This window comes from Plectropomus leopardus, chromosome 14 (assembly GCF_026936395.1).
Source record: "Plectropomus leopardus strain MGB_pleo_1.0 chromosome 14, ASM2693639v1, whole genome shotgun sequence".
NCBI lineage: Eukaryota > Metazoa > Chordata > Actinopteri > Perciformes > Serranidae > Plectropomus > Plectropomus leopardus.
The window spans coordinates 1449604-1475073 of record NC_142189.1 but is presented as its reverse complement, the minus strand read 5'-3'; the positions used below and the strand labels follow the sequence as shown (position 1 = coordinate 1475073).

Here is a 25470-nt window from a genome sequence, read left to right as displayed (position 1 = left end):
TACATGCATGCATCCATCGTGAGAAGTCACATAACATCACTCAACAGTCATTTCGAAAATATCGCTTAATTTTTGCAGAAAATCTGTAACAGAAACCGAGCTACAAATGACTGTGTGCATCATATCTGGGGGATACATTTGTAAATTCATGTAAAATACAGACTACACTCATTTTATGTGAATGCATTGTATGAAACAGACGTGGGAGATCATTTTTCAATCAAGCGAGGTCCCCTCGATTTGGGCTTTTGCCATCGTTGACCACAAACTACATCCTGTTTGTGCATCTGCTCCATCCGTTTCTCTCCTGCTTCGTCTCACTCGTCCTTCATTTGCATGTTTAGTCTTGTGTCACAGAGTTCCCACCGAGCAGGTCGCCGTGCATCACGGCCCTCCCGTACGTTCACATCACACACAAACTGTCTGTAAACTCTGCTCATGCAAATGAAACCGCCGAGAACATCGAGTCCCATTTCCATGCAGCGCGTTGCACCTTCGCCGTCTCCAAGGTGAGCACGTCTTCGAGCACCTCAAATGGAGATTACTGTGATTACTCACTCAGCCAAACGGTTTCCATGGCGACGGATGGTAATTAGGCAGCGCGGCTCGGGGAAGGGGGAGGAGGTTTATAATATTGTATTTCTGTCCTCTTTGCCTGAGGTGTGATATTAGGCTGTCAGCTAACGGGGGAGAAAAGGGAGACGTGATTGCAGACAAGGAGAAAATATTTAGCAGTTTTGGTGTCAAAGCTGTGGCAGATCACTGACGCCGTGCGGTTACACTCAGTGGGCTCGCCGCCACAAAAAGCTTTTCTGAAAACTCCTCCACCAGGTGATGAATTGATGCTATTCACTTTTTTGTTGAGCCCACTTTGTGTCACGCGGCCTCGCCTTCCTCCACTTCAGTCGAAGCAGCTTTCCATCAAACAACTTCACAGCTTTCACAACTTTGAGCAGCTCCCGGCTGCAGGTGATTTTCCGCTGCTGCAGAGTAACACAGTACATATTGCACTTTATAATTGTCATATAGTCTTGTTTCATTTCCTTGATTGGACGTGCTTAAAGCTGATTACTGCTCCCACTAATATTTCAAAACATTTCATCTGGATCAGAATGATGATTATTCTGGTCCCATCAGAAGGATTCAGTGTGGATTTTAGGGACAAAATGTAATAAAACGTTCAAGTTGGTTAAGTATGTATACTTTTTTAAAAAATATTTTGGTATTGGTGATCTTCTGAAAAACTGGTACCAAAGTAAAATGGATTAGCTGGTCCTGGATAGCAAAACCTTGGATTCCCAAAACCGGATCCTTTTGATCCATATCAACTTTGTTTAACTGGTCCCAGGCCTCACCCTGCACATTTGTCTAGTGTGCACTTTGGTGCTTTTGTTATAAGAGTGAAAGGAGATTATTAATTTCGGCAGCCATCACCGGGACATTTTTCAAAATGAGTCGGGCCATGTCCGGCCTGAGACTCGGTATGAATGACACCCCAGAAACAAATAAACTGGCCCGATTCCAGCTGCCGACTCTGCCGGCACTGGGTCATCCCCTAACAGGTAACAGACAATAAAAACGTCAAAAAATTAAAATAGATACAACAATTCATACAGAGGACAAAACTGCAGTGACAGTAGCAATGTATACTGTATGCTATAGAGTGCCTTATCTATATGCCAGGCGAAAAATTCACTGGATGAAAAGACAAGGAGCGATACTGCAGATAAAGTGCAGAAGAAGAATCCAGATCCTCTCCTGCGGTCGCACCTCTGCGACCGATCCACGTGGAGTTTTGACGCTCAGGTTTCGGACCTCTTCATCCCAGCGGGTTTCCCAAAGCGTGCGTGCTCTGCTGCCGGGGCGTCTGCCGTCGGTGCAGTCTGTAGTTTTTGCCAGAGCTGTGGATGTTCGGCATCATGTGAAAACACAGCAAAGACTGGACCGTGATGGTCCCCCCGCACGAGGAACTGCTCAAAGTGATTGTATTTATTTCAGACCAGCATTTCTCCCATTAATCAAACCGTACTGAGCGAGTAATATGAAGTAACACTTTTTTTTCAGGATATCAACTCTGTGTATCAGATCTTCCCAGACGAGGTTCTTGGCTCCGGACAGTTCGGCATCGTCTACGGAGGTAAATGAGAAAGAGGTTATTATTATCCTCAGCATTATTTGTTCTTAATTTAACCTTAAATTATTCAGGCAAAACCTCTTGGCATGAAAAATCTTTTTTGAAAGTGTCCTGGCCAAAAACATTTAAACCTGCAGAAACCGATACGAAGTCAGATTTTGATAATAGAGTGGAGACATCTAGGAAAAAAAGGCATAATATTTAGAACGTGAAGTTAAATATTTACAAGAAAAATGTGATATTTTGATTGAAAAGGTACTTGGAGAATAATATTGTTTTTATGCCTTTAATTGTTAGTTTGTGGACGTTTTTTTTTCAGATATATGGGAAATAAAGTTGTAATATTTGAGAGCATATAATGACTTTTTTAAAAAATTGAAAAATGACAGTTCATCATACAATTATGCCCACTTTCCTCTACGCATCCAAGCCCGCCCTCCACAATTGCTCTCTACTCTTAAAGCAATTAAAGAAGAAAATAAAAAAATAATAATTAGAATTTAACATGCATGTATAAGAGACTAAATAAGCACATTAAAGAAAAAAATTAAAAAGGAAGAGAAAAGAAGAAAAATGTGTTTGTTTTATTTTACTTTGTTTTCAAACTATTTATATTTCTCTGGCTCAAAAATCTCTTAATACATAAAAAATGCCTGCCTCCAGAGATGCAGCTCAAATCTCATTTTCCAAACAAACCTGGACTAAATGTTTAAAAGATAATATATGAAAGATAAAATCATAACAGCTGAGTGTATTCATGATTTTTCTCTGCAGGTAAACACAGAAAATCGGGCCGAGACGTCGCCATCAAGATCATCGACAAACTCCGCTTCCCCACCAAACAGGAGAGTCAGCTGCGCAACGAGGTGGCCATCCTGCAGGTACACACACACACACACACACACACACACACACACACACACACAGAGCAGTGTTGTTAGCAGTGGGTGAGACTTCCTGTCGAGAACGACTTCATTACCGTGGCAACACTGTAGGGGTGTGACATCCTCTAATATTCACGAACTGCTCAACCTGCAGAAGCTGCTGCTGTAACACACACCTGCACACACACACACACACACACACACACACACACACACACACACACACTGCTCACTTTGCCTCAGCTCTGTTCAGATGGAGGAACCTTTTAGGATTATTATCCTATCCTATTATTTACATTATAACACAGAGTGGACTGATGTCATATCATAAAAATCTTCCCCAAATTGAGGGAAAAATGCACGACCCTCCCTCACCATCAATGTTTGTTTTAAACCATTTTCGAAACTTTGATGTTTGAAAGTTAAAAGTTAAAGCTGAAATCCTGGAGTTAAGACAAAAGCCTTGTTTGATTTTACTCCTGTCGTGCATGCCGGTTAATTCATGCAAACAGTTTAATTTTCAGCCAAATTTTAGATGTGACGTAGAATAAAGTGATTTTGGTGAGATTTTACTATTTTAAGCTCAGATGTAGTGTTGATTTTTTTTTTTTGACAGAAGCATTTGTTGCACATGATGTTGAAGAAAGGCGAGTTTTCTTTAATTTTTTTTTTGATCAAAAGTCACCAAGTTCTTTAAAGAAAAAAAAAATGCCAGAAATAGTAAAGAAAAAAAACACGGACAAAATCACCAAAATTTTCTGAAGAAATTTGCCAAAATATTTCAAAGAAATGTTTTTTATTTTTAAAAGAATAAACATAATCACTGATTTTTTAATAAAAAAAGAAAAGAAAAACAAAATATCCAAAGGTAAAAATAATCTGCAATTTTTTTTAAAAGAAAACAATCCCAAAATATTTAGAGAAAAAAAAATCTGATTTTATTTTTTTTTTTGTTTACATGAAAATCATCCTAAAATTGCCAAAAATCTTTTTTTTTTTTTTTTTTTTTTTAGTAAAAGAAAAAAAAATCACCAAAAATGTGTAAAGAAAAAACTACTGACATGCCTTCCCTGTTATGCCCCACACCTTGTTACATTTCTGATCACCAAGCCAAACATGTTAGCTTCACCTTTTCCAAACAGTTGGAGTTGTGACAGACAAAAAGCAATAAAAATGTACATTAAGAGAATAACTGACCTTCCTGAAGCTACACAACAGCGACACTGGAACAGGGATCATTCCTCTCCTCCCTGCAGAGTTTGCACCACCCGGGCGTGGTCAACCTGGACTGCATGTTTGAGACACCCGAGAGAGTGTTTGTGGTCATGGAGAAGCTCCACGGAGACATGCTGGAGATGATCCTGTCCAGTGAGAAGGGACGGCTGCCGGAGAGGATCACCAAGTTCCTGGTCACACAGGTGACACATCACGCACTCACAAAGCTGACATTTATTATTTACACTCGGTCGCATCATTCGCTGTAAAAATAGCAGACATAGACACTGTGACATCAGCATCACAAACTTGTTTTTCTTGGAGTCAGAAGGTGTGTGTGTGTGTGTGTGTGTGTGTGTGTGTGTGTGTGTGTGTGTGTGTGTGTGTGTGTGTGTGTGTGTGTGTGTGTGTGTGTCAACGTCAGATCCTGGTGTCTCTGCGTCACCTCCACTTCAAGAACATCGTCCACTGTGATCTGAAACCTGAGAACGTCCTGCTGGCTTCTGCAGACTCTTTTCCACAGGTATTAATTAGAAGTATTATTATCTGTGTGTGTGTGTGTGTGTGTGTGTGTGTTTTTTTTTAATAAAGATTTAAAAAATAAATAAATAAATAATTCTGCCACATAATTTTGAAATATGTAATTATGGTAATTATAAATAGAATAAATAATGAATAGATTTTTTTCCCTAGCTTTTTCCTTTTTTTTGTTCTTGTTTTTAAAAAAAATAATTTTTTAAATCTACTAATTTCTTGCATTTTGTAAAACATGCCCACACACACAACACCCAATTGCTCATTGCCGTTTTTGTCATGTTTTTGAAATAAATCACAAGTAGCTCGGCAAAAGAAAAGTGTCTGTAAGCAGCACAAGAAAAGCGATTTCCATCCAAGTTTCAAAGAGTTAAATGTTTTATTAACAACAATAATTACCTAAAACTATGAAATTTTTTTGCATTTTCACAATTTAAGTGTGGAATACTTGGCTCAAAATTAGGCATTTTTGAATTTGTATGATGCATGCTGGAAGGTAAAATATAAACGACCTGTGGATCGTGGACAAAGTGTGAAGCCTCAGTAAAAACGTAAAACCCAAAAATGTGAGTCTGACAACAGGCACTGAAATAAAAAGTTTACTCAAAGTCGAGAACAGTCAAATGTTAAAACCTGGCAGAGAAAATAGCTGAACACTCTGGATGGAAGTGAGCCAGTGTGTTTGCTGCTGGGAGGTGGAACAGGTGAGCAGGTGAGCAGGTGAGCAGGTGAGCAGGTGAGCAGGTGGGAGGAGGTCAGGTGATGGAGAACACAGAGGTTACTGCAGGGCAGCTGTAATGTGACTGAGACTCATGTAAAGATACAAAACTATTTTAAAACTCTGCATGCATCCTGACAAAAAATACCAACAATACAAATTATACAAAAAAACTCTGAGAAAGCCCAGCTAGCAATTTTTGTTTCTAAAACAACATAAACAAAACATTCCTCTAAGAGATTAGGCAACAGTATCTGTGAACATTTTTTAAAAATATATATTATTTTTATTATTATTTTAATTGTTAATATATTCTGTGATCTGCATTTTCTTTAAAGAAAAAGAATTGCCAAAAATGTTTAGAAAAAAATCACCAGCATTTTAAAAAACAAAAAAAAATCACCAAATGCCAAAGACAAAAAAGACAAAAAATGAACGGCCCTTTTAAAGTTCTCTATAAACATCAAAAATTGTTATAAATTTATTTTTTTTATTGTTAATGTATCCCATTACATTACATTTTCATCTAAAAAAATGTCCTCAGTCCACAGTCCTCAATAACGTTTTCTGAATGTTGTGGGAACGTTCCCTGATAGCTGGAAGACGAGATAAAAGACAGTGAGCACGGAGACGTTTGCAGACTTAATGTGACAAGGACATAATACATGTGTGTATGTGGAGATGCGCACACACACACACACACACACACACACACACACACACACACACACACACACACACACACACACACACACACACCACAGAGTCCATTAGCTCTCAGTGTAACTATTATCAGCTTTGTGCAGTTTTCAGCCTCCTCTCCAGAAATAGCTGTTTGTGTCAGACTGTTAGCTGTTAGCTGTAATGATGCATCAGGCCGGCTGCTCACACACTTTACTTTGTGTAGACGCTTTGCAGAGCTGCTACTCTCACACACACAAGATGCTGATGCATTAAAGAGGGAGAGTGGAATTAAGTAATATTACACTACAGGGTGTGCCTCAGTGTTTTTTGAGATCAAATTTTTATTACGTTTTGTGCAGACTACAATAACAAATAACAACAACCAGCACAGTAGCGAATCACATAAACCCAGCCACGTTTCATCGATATGTGCCCATTAAAATGTAAACCTCTGGCTGGCTTAGAGTGACCTTTGATGTCACAAAATTTAAAAATGATTTGAACAATTTAAAAAAAATACACAAATAAATACTAATGATAATAAATACAAAAAAACGTTGTTACTAAGAACCATGTTTCTAAGAAAACATGTCTGCAGGTCGTTAATAATTTAATTTGATTCCAACAAGTAACCACTATTATGATGAATTTTCATTCAGATCGGATCAGAATTAAACGAGTTACAGTCACTTTTGTAGAGACAAATTTCCTGTGGTGGTGACATAGCCAGACGGCAAGCCCTTTTGCGCATTCGCACCTCGTATACCGTGTGGTTTGTTCAAGTGGCGTAGTCATAGCTAGCTGCCTCATATCATGTATTGACACGAAATGTTTCTGTCGAGACGGTCAACTTTTGTCTGAGACAGCCCACAATTGCGCAGTGTATAGCAGGTTTTAAGCAGAAATCGCTAAAAAAGCAGTGTTATTTGACGACTCTATAAACATCAAATAAAGCAGTGTTATTTGACGACTCTATAAACATCAAATAAAGCAGTGTTATTTGACGACTTCGGACTGAACGGGCCAGTGATTAACAACAAACAGCAGCGCTCATTTTGGTGCAGAGCGTTAAACTGGGTTCACAAATGCACCCTCGGCGTTATCTGTTATCTGTTATCCTTCAGTTTAATCTGTGTGCATCCACCAACAGAGTCTGCAGCTTTTACCAACGCCTAAAAAAGTCAGTCCACCCACGTTTGAGTTGAATGAAGAGAAACGGCCTCAACGATAACAGGAGCCCAAAATAGACGAGAGCTCCAGTCGACAGTCGATGAACTGATTGAGCTGGACTGAAGAGAGCCGACGATCACGTCCGTCTCTCTGCTGAGTGTTTGTGAATCATCTGAACGGCAGCTTCATCGTCACACTCATCCTCCCTCCTGAGCTCACGTGCAAACAGGACGATGGAATAAAACATTCAGGGTTAAGACTGTTGAAGAATTTATCCTGACGTTTTCTGATTTAAACCTCCGAAACTGCAAAATCACTTTTCTTCTTTTGCATTTGGACACTTTTTTCAGGATAGGAAAATATTTTACATGATAGCTAAATTATCCTAATGAAATTATCCTAAGTTATTTTTACAGAATTGTTACATTTTTTTATATTGTAATTTCCTTGTGTGTGTGTTTATTTTTATTTATTTATTTATTTTGCTTCTTTGTTTGCTTTTGCTAATTTTCAGGTAATTTTCTTGTACTTATTTTTAATTTCTTGCTAATATTTTGCTATTTTTTTCTTTTTAAGTTGCTTGCTCCCAACCTGCGTTTTTGAAAGAAATCAATCCAATTTTCTCAGGTTTCAAAGAGTTAATTGGAGGGAAAATAAAGGTCCAGAATGTAATTTTTAGCCACAGTAATTAAAAATGAATAAAAAAACACACTCACATATACATTAGCAACATTTTGTCATGTTCATTTTTGTGAATCTGTCATATGCATTTCGTTTGTCCTGTGAGATTTATTTTAAAATGCCTCCATCCTCACCTGTTTCAGGTGAAGCTGTGTGACTTCGGCTTCGCTCGGATCATCGGCGAGAAGTCGTTCAGGCGTTCGGTGGTCGGCACGCCGGCGTATCTCGCACCAGAGGTCCTGAGGAACAAAGGCTACAACCGCTCCCTGGACATGTGGTCGGTTGGGGTCATCATCTACGTCAGGTAGGAGACTCACCTGATGGTTTCATTCTCAGTTTTAATATTCTGACTTTGCTTTTTAGATTTTGTTTTTGCTCTCTTGCTTCCAAAATTTGACAAACAAATAACAACATTATGAAACAGAAACTATAATTTCCATAATGAAATCATCACCATTCTGCAACGAAGGATTAGGGCCCCATTAAAGAAAAAAAAGTTACGAGAGTCGTAATTTCGAGAAAAGAGTTGTAATATTACAAGAAAAAAAGTCAGGATTTTAGATTTTAGAGAATAAAGTTGGAATTTTTTGAGAAATATGTAGTTTTATGAAAAAAAAGTCATAATTTCATGAGAATAAACTTGTAATATAACAAGAATGAGGTCGTAATTCTACGAGAATAAAGTCATATTTTTACCAGTCTGCTAGCAATATATTTATTTATGTAATATCCGTTTTCTCTTAAAATATGAGTTTTTTTCTTGCAAAATTACAACTTTATTTTCGTAAAATTACGACTTCATTCTCATGAAATTTTGACTTTTTTTCTTGTACAATTACGACTTTATTCTTGTAATATTAAAAGTTCATTCTCATAGTATTACAACTTATTTGTAGTAAAACTATGACCTTATTCTCATAATGTTATGACTTTATTTTTTAAGTCTCAAAAAAAAATTCCGAAAAATCGTGCCATTCCATAATTATTAACTCTTACTTAATTACAGGTGAAATCGAGTCTAATTTCTGTATTTTATGTTAAACTCACTGTTTTGTTCTGCACTGCAGCCTCAGTGGGACGTTCCCTTTCAATGAAGACGAAGACATCAACGATCAGATCCAGAACGCTGCCTTCATGTACCCTCCTCATCCCTGGAAGAAAGTCTCCCAGGAAGGTAAGTCACATCCTGAACCATAGTTGCAGCTGCTGAGTGGGTTTTAAAATGTCAGAATTCATCTACATTTATCTACAGCTAGACCTCTAACTTCACCCCATAAAACACATTGCCCGACATATTCAAATCTCTAATAATAAAAATATTTCCGTCTGCAAATATTTAGGCCTACAATCACATCATTAAAGCGAGCAGCAGTCTCTCTGTCCACACTGACTCTGTTAAACATGCACTTCTATAACATCATGTTGATAAACCACTGTACCAATCAGCTGTGTGCACATTGTAAACAAACCTCTTATGTTATCAGCTGTGCGCACATTGTAAACAAACCTCTTATGTTATCAGCTGTGCGCACATTGTAAACAAACCTCTTATATTATCAGCTGTGTGCACATTGTAAACAAACCACTTATATTATCAGCTGTGCGCACATTGTAAACAAACCTTTTATATTATCAGCTGTGTGCACATTGTAAACAAACCTCTTATGTTATCAGCTGTGTGCACATTGTAAACAAACCACTTATGTTATCAGCTGTGCGCACATTGTAAACAAACCTCTTATATTATCAGCTGTGTGCATATTGTAAACAAACCACTTATGTTATCAGCTGTGCGCACATTGTAAACAAACCACTTATGTTATCAGCTGTGCGCACATTGTAAACAAACTTCTTATATTATCAGCTGTGCGCACATTGTAAACAAACCACTTATATCATCAGCTGTGCACACATTGTAAACAAGCCACTTATGTTATTAGCTGTGCATTCGAGAGCATTGGCTTAAGACATAACCGCTTAAAAGATTGGTGAGTTCTTGCAGCCACCGTCCGTGTCCAACCAGAACACAGCTGGATGGTGCCAGTTGAGAACACGGTTGTGCAGAACGGGTGGCGTTGTTACTGTATGCTGGCGGATGAACGGAGGGCACCAGGTACGTCCACATGCAGCGTGCACACAAGAGCGTCAGGTAATAATGCTGCTGGGAACAACATCATATAGGAGCGTGAGTGTGCTTATAGGGCCCCAAAAATAACCGACTCAGTCATCACACACAACACAGCAGGGTCAAAAAGTAATTACAATATAGTCTCTTATGAACAATAAGTATAAACATTTTAGCATTAACAGCATAATGTAAATAACATGGTGGTAATGACCGAAAAGGTAATGGCAGAAGCATGATGCTTTTATATGCCTATCCTACATAAAATATTACATTGAATTAACTGACCTGCCAGAAAATTCAAGATTCAAGACAACTTTATTGTATATCTGGTTTAAAAAAAATGATTAAAAAAAATGAGGAAAAACAAAAGAAAAAAACCTCTTTGAATCAGAAACATAAATGCTGTTTTGATCATGTAAACAATATAAAAAGGTCAGGTTTCTCTTATTCTGTAAACGCCGTATTGAATGTGATTAAAACCAGGATCCTGATGAAAACACTGCTGATGTTTCTGTAAACACCTGCCTGCAGAGGTGGTTTTGTAATGACAGCATGTATCAGCCCTCCTCTACCAACAAATATAAATAGTGTGAACATCCCCCATAACACCACGATTACAGATGAACGCTGTGTTTCACCTCGGTGTGACTCTGCGGTTATTTTTCTTTTGGTCCTCAAACATCAGTGCGGGTTTTTATTTCCTCCTGCTGCAGTGTGATAAACGTCCTTCAAGTCTTCGCTGGCGCGTGACTCATGTTGTTGTCGTCATTGTCTCTAAATGCGTCCGTCGTGCCTGTTGGCTGGAGCCGTCCTGTTGACTACGAGACAGATTTAAATCAGCCTGACTCACTCGCTCCTCGGCCCGGATCCCCGAAGTGCTCTTAACCTCCCCTCCACCTCCTCATCCCGCCACAGCGACTTCAGCTGCAGCTCCAAACAAATGTTGCAAAAAAGTTGTTTTCTGTCAGTCGCAGGAGGATTAAATGTCACGAATAAATCTGCGAGTGCGTCAACAAATCTGCATTTTCAAAGATCACTTTAAAAGAAGACACTTCAAATGGATTCTGTTATTGAACTCGCTTTTTCCTCTGCCCACAAACGCGATTCAAGTTTCATAATGGAGACACTGGGAGAAAGACGTTATTTTGTTTTATGATCTGTGAATATTGACTGCATAAAACGCAGCTTCCGGCACAAAAAATGCCACATGACAGTTTGATAGCAGTGAAGTATAATCAGTGTTTCTGAATGACTCCATGTGCACTTCAGATCCACTGCTTTTAGAAAGTTTATCATCCACAGCTTGGTCCAGTCAAATCTGAAAGGTCTCTGAGGCTTTCAGGTTGTAGAAACTCCTTTTTACTAACAGATGTTATTTACAGGGATTTTCATGGACAAAATTTCAAAACTTTTCCATGTCAGATGATAAAATATCCATGACCATTAACAACATAAAAGAGCTTATTTATGATAAAATGTTAGATTCAGAGACGAATGGAGCCTTCTGTCTGTAATCGACCTTAATTTCGTCCATGTTTGCATGTTTCTTGTAAACTTGCAGATATGGATGGCATGGAGTGGTTCCACAAGCCTTCTCTTACTCTGAAATCTTCAAATACTGCCTCTTTTGCAGTGATTTTGGCGTAAAACCCAGATGCCAAAGACCACCTTCTGCAGCTGTATTCTGTCAAGTGGCATCAACTGACAATAGTTGCGGACTGAACTGTTTGTGGTGTTAGTATACGCCGCCAGACGGCACCTGCCACAGCAGCATGATGCACAGATGGACGGTGTCAGTCGAGAACACGAACAGACAGAACTTGTCATGTCCCCATGATATGCTGGTGGACGGTGTCGGGTTGAAATGCTTCCAGTACCAATGTAATATAAGGAGCACAAAGGTCCCTATTTGGCAGTCGGGTGTGCGGCAGAGGCAGTGGATAAATCCAACAAGCCCTGGACTTTCATGCAGGAGTGCTGTGTTCACTTCCTGTCCAAATGTGATGTTTTTTTGTTTAGTTTTTTTCACTTCACCATGTGCCTCTTTTCCCTAATCCTATTTTTTCCAAGTTTTTGATGACCTTTGAAACGCTTTATGCAATGGTAAAGGTAACAAAAAACCACGACTCTGCGGTGTTCATGGCTTTTCATAAATGTTGACTCCAACTGTCAGTGATTGAAAATACGACACCCAGGTGGATGTAGTAATTTTCAACTCTTTTCAGACACAATGCAGCGACGTGCCAACATAAGATACCATCCGTCACTATCCAAGCAGCTCTCCAACACTGATAAAAAAGTAATCTGCACGAAGTTTAAATGAGACTGAATAAGTAACAGATTTAAAATAGATGTAACCACCGTTACATTGTCGCAGGTCTCCGTGCTGCTTTCTGCTGTTGACTAACCTGTTTTCTGGGGTTCAAAATGACATACTAGAAGAAAAGAGAAAGGCATGACCCTTTGGTCTATTAGCAGTGGTGAAGTAATCTACTCATGAAGGCCAATTTAGGTAGAAAAGGGTATTCAACAAACTCAGCAACGTTTTGGGGACATTGACTAAATGAAAGTTGTAATTATTTCATCCTCCTTTGAAAATAGTGTAAAATACATTTTGTGTCCGGATTATACTGTTTTTATTTCTGCATATTTGTCATTATTGAATCAAGAAGGAAAAGATCAGTAAAACCGGCTGATTACCATTCTTGGTGGTGTGTCTACAGAGGACATGCTCAAAGATAACCCAGGATGAGAGTGGACAAACTTCACAAAGGCAGATGCATGCAGGATACAATAAAGAAATTAAATCTGATCACATTCTGCTCAAACAAAAACAGATTTTCTAAAGATAAAAATGACCAAAACTCTCAGAAAGATGTTCGTAAACTGTCTAAATAGACTTATCAGTATGGTCCTCTGAGCTGCTGTTGGACAGACTGACGTCGCCATCCTCTGGCCCCCTGAAAAGAAAGAAGCTCAGATTAAAGGTGGGTCACGTGACTCCTCAGAGAAAGAGGAATTAGGGAGGGGAGAAAAAAAACCCTTGAGAAGCAGCGAGAGTCCGGGCAGTTCTTGGAAAGGGAGTTAGACGGACAGATTCGGGGGGTATTCATGTGCTGGTCCATTCATGTGCATAATACCAAGCGATGGAGGCCCCCGTAGACCTGAGGGGCCCGGGGTCCTGGAGCTGTTCAGACCGCTGACCCCTGAAGAAATGTTAACATCATGTTAGCTTTGCTCATTAGCCCCGACTGGCCCCTCACTGCAGGGGGGGCCCCAACCCGACATCCTCCTCCTCCTCCTCGTCCTCCTCGTCCTGATTCATCCCTCCCTCTGCTGCTCTACCTCGAACTTTACTTACTCATCACTTCTTCTGTCTTACTTTTGCTTCTTTCTTTCTTTCTTTCCTTTCTTTTTCTTGTCTTCCTTCGTTTCAGCAATTGACCTGATTAACAACCTGCTGCAGGTGAAGATGAGGAAAAGATACAGCGTGGACAAGACTCTCAGTCACCCCTGGTTACAGGTAGGACTTTTTGCATTTCCAAAAATGTTAAATAAGAGTTAAAGAGATAAAACATAGAAAGTGTGGTGCAGGTTTCCAGCAGAGTCACCAGAATACCTCACAGCCAAGAACGTTAACATTATGGTAACAGCTACACCGAAAAAGGACAGACAAGATGTTAGAGGAAGGAATATAACAGTAAGTTTTAACAAAAAATACCAGACTGAAGTAAATGTACTGGATCAAGACTGAAAGTCAAGGGTTGGCTTGGATTAACCCAATTAGAGCAGGAAACACAGATCGTCCAAATTCTGTTTTAAGTTTTTTGACGTTTGATGTATTTTGTGTTTTGGTCTTGGATTCAATATTTTGCTGTGAAAGGTTTTCAGAAAGTTTTGTGTGAAAAGTCAATTCTTGTATAGTTTGAGCCTTTTCCTCCCCCTATAGAGAACCCAGGACTGAGTCCTAAAAAACAGAAATACAGAGATGAAGGGATGAAGTATTTTTGTGGGCCAGCCTGAGTTAGCATCGCACTGTCTCCCTCGTCAAAAACCTCCTGGGATTTTTGAATGGGATTTTTGATTTTGATTTTTCGATTGCCAAAAATTATCTCTGTGACGAACACAAGTTTATGATACTTACAGATAGGGCTGGGCAATATGGAATAAAGTCTTATCACAATATGCTTTTTCATATCAGTCGATATCGATATATATCACGATATACATCAGATTAGTATTTCTGTCAAGCTGAAAGGTTCCCTCTGACTCCTAAGTGAGATATGAAGATATCATAAGTAGGGATGCACGATAATTATCGAGACCGATAATTATCAGCGCGATAATGGGACTTATGGCGTCATACAGGTAATTCAGATAAAAAAGTTTTTGGTCAATAAATAGAACCGATTATAAAAGGCATAAATTGCTTTGATTTCACCCGTGTTGCCATGGTTTCACTCTGCCAGTACTACACACACTGTATTATGCTGCATTTCAAACTGCTGCGCTGCTAGATCAGTCCACAACATGTCATCAGAGAAGCTGCGCTGTTTGTCTGTCTCACTGCGCTGCTGTCGGACCATCAGCTGTTTGATCCGCCATGATGAAATGCTGTGGCTGTCAAACACTCAGCTGTTTGACTTTGGTTTGCTGCAGCTCTATTCTTATTATCATTGGTTGTTCGTGTTGTCTGTCAAAATATGGCTGGAATGAGTTCTACTGACATTCTATCGACTACGTCTCATGTTTCTATCAAGGAAAATTTATTTCACTATTAAAAAGCTGTAAACCAGCTACATCGTGGTCGCACCACAACGTCACCACCCCAAATCGTTAATTCTGATTTAATTTAGCGCTCTTAATTTTAAACTGTCTTTGACAGTTCTTGAACTTTTTACACCACATACTACTTCATAAGATATTCCATCGTACCACCGCTATGACCGCTGTCAAAATAGTAATAACGTACTCAGCGATGGGCGGTTCACATAGAAGGCAGGGAATTAAACCATAATCGTAAAGATCTTGATCCTTAGTTTCCCCGAACAAAATATTTGAATTTTTAAAACAAAACTCTCAAATTCAAAAACTTCCACAGAATAAAAACTTGTAACACGTATGTTTTCTCCACCAGGACTACCAGATGTGGTTGGACCTGAGGAACCTCGAGTCCCGCATGAACGAGCGCTACATCACGCACGAGAGCGACGACCTGCGCTGGCATCACCACGCCCAGCTCAGCGGCCTCGACTACCCGTCGCACCTCGTCAACGGTCCGCCCCGCGGCGACAGCGTTCAGATGATGGAGCATTACCAGGAGCGCGAGGAGGAGCTGGAGACCCTGAGCGAGAGGGTCAGTGAACTCTGAGGACGAGGAAACAAACCGCAGCTAACAAAAGAAAAGCACAAAATCAATGAAAACACAAATTTAGATTTACAATCAAACCAAATAATGATTGATTTTTGAAGGATATGAGGGAGCTTAAGATGTAAACACACTCACTTCTAAGAAAGCGCACTGCATTAACGAAAGGAAAAATAAATCTCATAATTATGACTTAATTTAATATATCTCATAATAATGAGAAACATATCTCTGCTAGCTGCTTCAGCAGGAGTCTCGTCTCGTTAACATGGTTGTTTTGTCCTTAAAAGATTGTATTTATGAGATCATAAATAATAAGTCCTTGTTTCGATGTAGAGATAAAGAAAATTCTTTTATTTACTATATTACAGGGTTAGGATCTTTTGATTACTTTATCACATAATTATCCCTTGTTTTGTAAAATAATTACATGAGCTTTTTTTCCCAAATGAATGAATATTGGTGATCATACCTCGTAAACACAAAACACGTTTCTCACAGTTACGAGATCTTGTAGGTATAAATATCTCTTGCAAGAAAATAATAAGATCCTTTTTTATTAAGTACAAGCCTCACGCTCAGTTTATTCACTTGTGCTGATCGTTACAAATGAACGTTGATAAATAAGCAAATTCAATTAAAGTGATCATAAAGCTTAGCTACAAAAAAGTTCACAATTACGAGATCAAAGTATGAAACGCTAAATCAGAAGATAAAACGAGTCCCCAGATCATTACGTGATCCTTTTTCATAAGTATGACGTAAACTTACAGTTTTTTTATATATTTGTTTTGGCTATTTTAAACAAATATCATTTGTCCCCGTACCTCGTCACTACCAAACAATCTCTACCAATTATTACTGATAATTTCAAGATCTATTTCCTCTACAGTGTTCTTATCTTATAATTTCTAAGATAATTGTGTCATAATTTCCTTTTGTCGTATAACGAAATCTAATGAAATAAATAGATATCAAGATTCTGACCTTTTAATTAGGAAATTTGAGATGGGCTTTTCAGATTTGGTCATAATATTTTTTCTTTGGTGGTTGTAATGCACTTCCAGAGTCCTCAGCGTGGAGGTTTAAAGTCGCACTTTCAGACAATCAGAAAGACGCTACGGGCAGCTTTCATTTCAATTTTGGAAAAACACGTTTGTGCCTCTTGTGTAATCATCGTTTTGTACGAGACTTTGCACAGATGATTATGTTCAAGTTATGGAAAACGAGCCACGGCATTTAATTCAGTAAATCAGGAAACAAAGAGGCAGATCATTATTATAATAAACTTATTAAAGCATGTCCATAATTTTAGATTCTTCAAATTTCTTTGAGATTTGAGCTGTTGTAGGCTAAACCTTAAATGCTCAATCAATGAAAAAATGTTTACATAAATCAACAAAGGAAAAGAATTGTTGAGCTCTAAAACTACAAGAAACGTCTTCAATGTTCAGCTTCAACATAGTTTTTCTTTATTTTTTTGCATGTAATATATAATTTTTAACGCTTTGAAACCTGAGGAAAATGGGAAAATGGCGACGAGCAACTTCACAAAAATGGCCCAAAAAATAGCAAGAAATTAGTTAAAATCTCAAGAAAATTACCTGAAAGTATGAAAGAGAAAGAGAAAAGTAAAAATAAATAAACACAAGAAAATGCTGCTAAAATTATGTTTTTTTTCTTTACTTTTAAACATAATTCATATAATTCTCTGGACATTTTGTCTATTTTAAAAAAAAAATCTTGTCTAGTAATCCTGCCGAGCGAATGATCAGATCATTTCCTTGTCACCACGTTTTTTTTGCCAAGTTTCACATGATGTTTTTTCTCTGTTTCTGAAAGAAATCGGACAGATTTTCTCAGATTTCAGAGGCTTAAATGCTAGTAAAAGACATCTGAATGAAACTGATGTCGATCCAGGTGTTAAAGGGTTAAAGCTGTACCTGTTTTATGTTTATAGAATTTAAACTCTATGAAGGACGCCTCACAGATGTCGCTCCAGGTGTTTTCCTTTTGTAGGGGAGCGATGAAATGTCAGGGGTTTCATTCCAAAAAGGGATATCCAAAAGTTCTTCATAAATAAAACCAGCTGCGTCCGTGAGAAAACACAGGTCACTATGATGGTGGAGTACTTCATGTTTCAGGTGCGTATTAGTTTTCTGAAAATGGATATGTAGCATTTTGGAATGAAAATCCTCAAACGAACAAAAAATGTGCCAACAAACACCAACAAAAAAAACACAAAAAAAACTTTGCTCGGCCAGTATTTATCTGAGTTTATTTGTCCGAACACTGTATCAACACAGCTACCCAACAAGCATCACCGCAGATTCATTTTGTCTTTGAATTTTGGTTGTATTTTAATTTAACCCTGTGTGAACCGCAGGGAGTCAACAGTAGCAGAGCTCCTATTTCTGTGCCAGCTATTGTTTAAAAACAAAAAAAACGTCCAAAGTCTTTAAGTGACTAACTTCATTTTGATTTTTAACAATAAGAATGAAAAAATTGTATTTTATAAAATGAACTCACATCATGTGGTGTATTGTTTTCAGCTGAACGCTACGTTAACATCTTCTGTAAACGGATCGAATGTTGTTTTTCAGCATTTTACTGTGCAAAAAACCCAAATACACGCTGTTCAAGCTTTGCACGGGATAGAAATTCAAGGCCGTGATCAGCTTTTGGAAAGTTTATCCCAAAATTTAGCCGAGTTAGCCTTTTGGATTTTCTACGTTTTGGAAAATTTCAAAATTCTTTTGAAGTTCTGATAATGTGCACATTCAGGTAAAAATGTCAGTCCCATCACGTAATTTGCATTTTTTTCCACAATATTTTTATTTTCATTTTCCATGTTTTAAAATATTTTTTAAATCATGTAACACGTAACAACATGTAGTTGTGTCATATTACAGAACAAAAGAAAGAAAAATAAAAAAATAAAATAAAATAAAAACAAATTGCTCCTCATATATTAAAATGGTAATCTATACACAATGTACAGCATACCTGCATTTTAATTTATAAGTTATTCGTTATAAAGGAGGGTTTGATAACATCAGTTTTACCCGTTGATGCACGCTTGGTCTGTCCAGGTTTTTCCATGAAAGTGCAAGACATTTTTTAAGCATAAAGCAATCCAACGTCTATAAATGTTTGTTCATTTTCACTGTAGTTTTGTTTTGCTGGATACAGGCCCAAGCCTCAGCTTCAACATTTTCTTTCTTTAATTTTTTTGCACATAATGTATGATTCTTAAAAAGATTTGAAACCTGAGTAATTTGGCTTGATTTATTTCAAAAACATGGAAAAATGGCGACAAGAAATGGCCCAAAAAATAGCAAGAAATTAGTAAAACATTACAAAACAATTAATTTTACTATATTATAAAAGTATAAAAGGAAAAAACAAACAAAAAAAAAATTTAAATTATAACTCTTCCCAGAATGTTTGTATCTTTCTACGCTGCCAAATACAGTGAAACTGATGTTTTTTTGATCTGGTGGAAGGATTTTTTGGTTGAAGGTGAAACAACAAAGACATGATGATAAACATGACGGCATGGTGATGGTAAAAATAAAAACAGATGAATTGATGCATATTAGAGCTGCGGTACGTCAGCAGCTGCAGAAAATACATTTCTGTTATGTCAAGTAACATAGAAGGTTATCCAAAATTACTCTAACTATTTTCAAAACACAAAGCAAAACTTTTCCCAAACTTTAAAGGATTTTACTAATTCCATGATTTTCTTTTCCTGGTCTGGAAAATGAGATTGTGGAATTCCATGACTTCTCCAGGTTCTCCATGACCATGAGAACCCTGTTCATTAGTAAACTTCTTGGCCCATCACTTGTTACGTTGTTTTTGATGAACAGAGAAAAAATGTAAAAGCATTTTTAAAAAATGAAGCTCATTAATTACAAGTACATCCCCATCTGTCTCGCTGTATTTCTGGCTTCTATGCAGTAAAAACTGAGAACATTTTAATGTTTTTTTTAAACTCACATCATAAAACATGACTTCAAAGCTTTTTTTTCCCAAATCTTTTGATACTTTGGCACTTGAGCATTCAAAATGTCATAATTTTTCCTCCTACAGTCGTTTTCACCAGGCGCATGGTGGGCGGCTGTAATGATTACTGAAAATTAATTTTAAAAGTTTATAGTTTATTGGCCTTTGTGCTGCTCGGTGGACAGTAATGGTTCAGAAAAGGCCTCCCGTCGTGCTCTACAAGACGTCTGTTTACCGATAAGCAAGGCAGAGTTGAGCTGCCGCGTTTTGAGCTTCTCCCGTACAGACACAAAGGGGAACAGCATGTATCAGGGTTATTATATCATTATGATACTGCCACAGATCTGAAAAATAAGGGCTGTTTCTCTGAAGCCTTCATGGCCTTGTCTTCTTCGTGCCTCTCTCTCTCGCTAATCGATGCTTTTTGTCTTCTCTGACATTTCAGCTTCACCTGGAACAGAAATGTTTCTCTGTAAAGAGGTCAATTTGTTGAAATACTTGTGTAAATGTTCACAGTGGTGTTTGTTATTTATTTTAAAGAAGCTATAGATGACCGGTGGAGCTGCAGGTTTTCCATTCATGCAACTACAGTCTGCTACTGAAGGTATGAAGGAGGAAAGGGGAAAATAAAAGGGCAGGCTGTTCACGTGTACCATTTTTTCTACGAAACGCAATGCACCAAAATTTGGACATATCCTTGGTAATCATGATCCGGTGATTTGTGTCACCCACGTACTTTGCAAGGCTGTGACCATGTTACCAAAGTGCTGACTAGGGACGTAACGATGCATCGGGGGGCAGTTAAAAATCGATACAAAATATCTGAGATTCAAATCAGTGAGATGAAAAATGAACCTTGATACTCTTTTTAAACAGCACACGGTGTAATCTACTTTTGACTTCGCTTGCTCGATGTGCCACATCACTACGTGTTCAACGTCGTACGTGTCAGAGGCTAGAGACAGCTCGCAAATGTAAATAAGACGAAGCAAAAGCTCCGTGACAGTTGATATTGAACTAGAAGATGCAACCTGCAGTTTCATATCCGAAGTGTGGCGGCATTTGAGCTTCCTCAAGACAGAAAGTAATAAAGGCGAGAAGACAGAAGAGAAAAGACAAAAACAGTCTGCAGATATTGACAGAGGGTGTTGAACTACACAAAACAGTACAACTAACATGATGCAGCATGTGAGCCGGCATCATGGCGAGGAGCTCCGGTCAGCCCCGCCTAATCACGTTACTCCTTAACAACGACTACACAGCCAAAAAAAAAGAAAGAAAAGAAAAACTATATGGTCAAACCACACTGACAAGCTGCGACCCAAAAAAAGAGTCCAATTTATCAGCCACGAGTGGGAAATGACCAACTTAGTTCTTCAAACACGCCCTTTCTGCTTTCCCTACCACAGAAATAAAAGGGATCCTTTAATTTGACATAGAAAAGGAGAGCAGATGCAGTATTTTGTATAATTTTTGTGTGAAATAATTAACAGAGTATTTTTCAGTCATAAGTTTTCTGTAATCTCACTTTGTATTAAAAAAAAAAAAAGTATCATAACCCAATATCGTGAATTGTATGGAATCGTGAGCTGAGTGAGACGTTTCATCCCTAGTACTGACAAAGGTTAAAAAATAAAGAGGAAAGCAGTCTTGTTAAGGAGGGAGGTTGGAGGAGGGTGATGGATAGATCACGAAATACGGGACTTTTCCACGGTGTTTGGGAGTGTGTGATTCTGAGTCATTTTAAGGTGTGACGTTCAGAAATGCTCTGAATGCCGGAGTCAGTCTGGCACAAACAGGACCATTGTTAAGTATGAAACGCTGTTAAAATGCACCCTTTGGTTATCCAGAGTATCCAGAGTGTCAGAGTGTGGTCAAAACAGCATGTTTGTGCCAAATGAAGTGAATGTATGATTCACTACACTTTTAGTTAATATGTGTAAAAACAGAGCGGTGAAGGGATGACGTATTTTTTGGGCCAGCCAGGCAGTTAGCATCGCACTGGTTCCCTCATCAAAAACTTTGTGGGATTTTTGATTATTGACAAAAATAAGCTCTGTGACAAACACAAGTTTCTGATACGAAAAGGTTTTGTTCAGCGTGATAATCTTCACAGATAAACTCCACTTTTGTGTGTTTTGAAGTGTAAATGAAATCAACGGAAGCAAAAAGCTATTGTTAGGCTATAAATCAAGAACACCATGGTTGCACGACTTAAATGTCACCACCCCAAATCTTCTGATTTGATTTAGCGTACACAATCGAAAAACATCTACAAGATCGAGCGCGACTCTAAAAAAGCTGTAAAGGCGGCGGATGGGTTGAATGAGTTTCTGTGTCAGTGTAATGACGACTAACGTCCCCGATAAACACTGTAGTCCCATTTAACCACTTGTTAGCAACCGCCTGTTTTAAGACGTGTAAAACCTTAAAAGTTCAAAAATTGGATTTTATACAGACGCATTTTATGTTGCAGAACAAAAATATCTTCAGCCTGTGTTACCACACACCTTTTTTAAGGCATTTCACAGAAAACCTTTGAAGACTTTGAGAAGAGGGAACTGGAAGTGCAAAAACGCTAACGGACCTCTGCGTTTCAGGACTCATCACTTCACCGCTCTGTAGAACGCTGTTTCGTCAAACAAAAGATCTGTCATTTTAGGGTAGAGTGGCAGAAATCTAACCTCCGTAACTTTACGTCAGTGTGTCTTTACGTTAAGTGCATAACGCCTGTTATAGAGCATTAACTCGTAGGATGTCATACTAAACGTTTCTCTGAGGATGCATTGGTTAAGGTTTTATCAGGTGAGCGGGTAACCGTAATTTTCAGTATACAAAAAGCTTTTTCTTTTAAGACTCAGAGGACACAGGAAACTAACAGCGACATGTGGTCAGGTAATATTTGAATCAAATACACTACATAGTGAGAGTTTGACTTCATTTATGTCTTTTTATTTGTATTTGAATGTGTTTAGAGCTGTAAGGGGACAACTACACAAAGCTGGTAATGTCATTATGTAATGTTAATATGCCTTCGAACCAACTTGAGAACAAAGATTATTGTATTTCAAGTCATTTTTTGTACAAAAGTCAGTTTATCTTTTGTTTAAATGTCACGGAGACATCAGAGCCACCACTGAGCACTCGAAGGGCTTCTTAGATTAGACTGTTCTCACCAAGGAAAAAACAGATATTATAATCAGACAATTAGTTTTTAGTGTTTATCATTTCTCCGAAAACACTGGAGAATTGACTATCCTGCAGGAGTCTTTGCTGGTTTCGTGGAAACGTCATGGTGAGGACAAGACGAAGTCGGTCACCGCTCCCAGCACATAACCCCGCAGAACTTGATAATTTTACATTTTTGTTTTTTTTTTCCAATTACATAAAAATTATACTTTATCAGTGAGTCATTTTATTTCTTCTTTTAACCATTGGACAAAGCCAGGCTAGCTGTTTCCCCCTTAGCTTAGCTTAGTCTGTGCTAAGCTAAGCTAACAGTGTCCGGACTCCAACTTCCAATTAACATAAAAATACGAGAACTGATTCTCAGCAAAGGGCACGGGAGTGTTTCCCAAAATGCTGATTTATATCACCTTTAGTATTCTTATCACCTTTAGTAAAATTTTAACTACATATTTCAGAAAGTAAGTTTTATCTTATTATTTGGGGTTGAGTATCTCCAGACAATCCTTTAAGGATTTTTTTTTTTCAATCAGGATTGTAAAATAGTTAAGATGCACATATTTCTGAGTTAAATTTAGGACTATAGACTGAACTGTGTGTGAAAGGTCACAAGTTTGATTCTGTCAGTGTCCTTTTGTTAAACACTGACCACTAACTGGGATATTTCCTGTGTTTCTGAGGTCATATGTTGTCCCATAAGGGCTCATTTATGCTTAACGTTACGATACTCTACGTTCGTTTTGTATTTGTGGACATATTCTGAAAGCTTCAGGTTACAGCAGCAAAGAGTAGTAACACCGGAGATCATGGAGGCACTGAAGCATAGTTCAGACAGGTACAACTGTAGGAAACAAACAAATTAAAAAATAAAGGTGGACATTTACAATGTTTGAAAGAAATATGTCTATTTTTGTTCGTACGGGGAGTATAAATGAGCCTCATGACAAGTTTTCACTGTGTTTTCAGTGATTATAAAGATTACAAGTATTTTTCTCTTGATATAAACTAAGATTGTTAAATATTTGTACGTGCTATCACCCCAGTTGGAATTGCAAAAACACAAAAAGGGGTTGGACGTTTGAAATGCAGTTTATATGGTAAAAATCTGTTCAAATACTATTGAGATATTAATGTATAAATGCAAGAAAAGTACTGTCAGGAAATCTAAAGGTGCAAGGCAAGTTTATTTATACACCACATTTCAGCAACAAGGCTATTCAAAGTCGTCTACGTAAAAAAAATTAAACATTAAAAGCATGGAGAAGTGCCAAAGAGGTCTCAAAGAGTAAAACATCAGTGGGAATAAACTGCAGGAGAGAAAGTACAGTGTACCGCCCCAGGAAACACACACCGAACAACACAGGACCCTTTAAACACTCACATGCTGCGATGTAAGCCCTCTGGGTTTCGTGTTGGCAGTCCTGGTTTTTAAAAGCGACAGATGAAGCGTTTGCTGTGTTTCAGCTCAGTATTAGTGGAGGAGTGACTCCTCTGAGTGTGTTTTAGCTTCGGGCTCAGAGCCGTTAGCCTGGGTGTTTGTGTCGCTGAATGGTCGACCGTTTCTTACGTGGCTTCACTCCTCCGGTGTCTGTGCTCTGAACAAACCTGCCTGAAGTGCTCACAAAGTGTTTGCCACCTGCAGGAACTTTAAAGATGTATTTTTTTCTGGATCAGCTTTAAATAAAGACATTTTAAAATCAATTTGCAGATGTTGTTTTCTGGCATTTTCTTAACCTTATTCTTATTTTTTATTGTTTGACTTTCCATCCGTACATCCCATTCTCGCAGTATCTCAGGAATGCCTTTGGGGAATTCCTTCAAATTTGGCACAAACATCCACTTGGACTCGACAAACTGATTACATTTTGGTGGTCAAAGGTCATTGGATGTGCGTCGTTTCTAGTTATTGAAAACAAGATATCTCATGAACACCTTTAGACATCTGCGAAATTGGCGAGAACGTCCACTTGGACTCAACAAAATTGACTGATACATTTTGGTGGTCAGAGGTCACTATAATCATGCATCCATGAAAGAAGATATCTCGCACACCTTTATCCAAATTCTTAAAATTTAATAAACTGTGATTAAAAAAAAATTAAACTGTGACTGTGCATCCATCTAATTTTCATTAAAAAGATATCTCAATATCTAACACCTTGAGAGAATACCCTAATTTGGCACAAGCGTTCACTTGTACTCAAGGATGAGCTGTTCAGAATCTGGTGATCACAGGTCAAGGTTACTCTGAACTTGCGTCAGTCTCATTCTCTTCAACGCAGTATCCCAAGAGTGCTCTAAAGGAAGTTTCATCAAATTTGACAACGTCCACTTGGATTCCACAATGAACTGATTAGATTTTGGTGGTCAAAGGTCAAGGCCAACATGATCTTGCATCTATATTATCCTCAGGAATGTGATATCTCACAAACACCTGATGGGTTTTGTTTTTTTCCGATTTTGGCACCAACGTCTGCTTGGACTCAATGATAAACTGATCAGATTTTGGTAGTGGAAGGTCATTGTGACCTTTCACCCCTTTCATTCTCTTGAATGCGATATGTCATGAACACTTTGGAGGTATTATTTCAAATTTGGCACAAACATACACTTGTAATGAAATATTCAGAATTTGGTCTTAAAGTGGTCACTTGTGACCTCCCCAAACATGTTTTTGGTCATAACTCAAGAATTCACATGCTAATTATGACACGATTTCACGCATTAAAAAACCTACATAGTTTTGGACAAGTTAAG

General features: G+C 38.1%; 1 protein-coding gene across 3 annotated transcripts in view; it reads left to right on the top strand.

Annotated features, from left to right (window-relative positions):
- The window catches only part of prkd1 (protein kinase D1), a 52968-nt gene extending 32797 nt beyond the window's left edge, over window positions 1-20171 (top strand). For all 3 annotated transcript variants that reach the window (XM_088087448.1, XM_088087446.1, XM_088087447.1), the window contains 8 exons: window positions 2065-2137; window positions 2909-3015; window positions 4275-4436; window positions 4658-4756; window positions 8164-8324; window positions 9088-9194; window positions 13586-13671; window positions 15286-20171. In XM_088087448.1, the coding sequence (XP_087943574.1) occupies window positions 2065-2137; window positions 2909-3015; window positions 4275-4436; window positions 4658-4756; window positions 8164-8324; window positions 9088-9194; window positions 13586-13671; window positions 15286-15519 (1029 nt within the window). In that variant the 3' untranslated portion in view covers window positions 15520-20171. The remainder of the gene's footprint in view (window positions 1-2064; window positions 2138-2908; window positions 3016-4274; window positions 4437-4657; window positions 4757-8163; window positions 8325-9087; window positions 9195-13585; window positions 13672-15285) is intronic.
- The last annotated feature ends 5299 nt before the right edge of the window (window positions 20172-25470 follow it).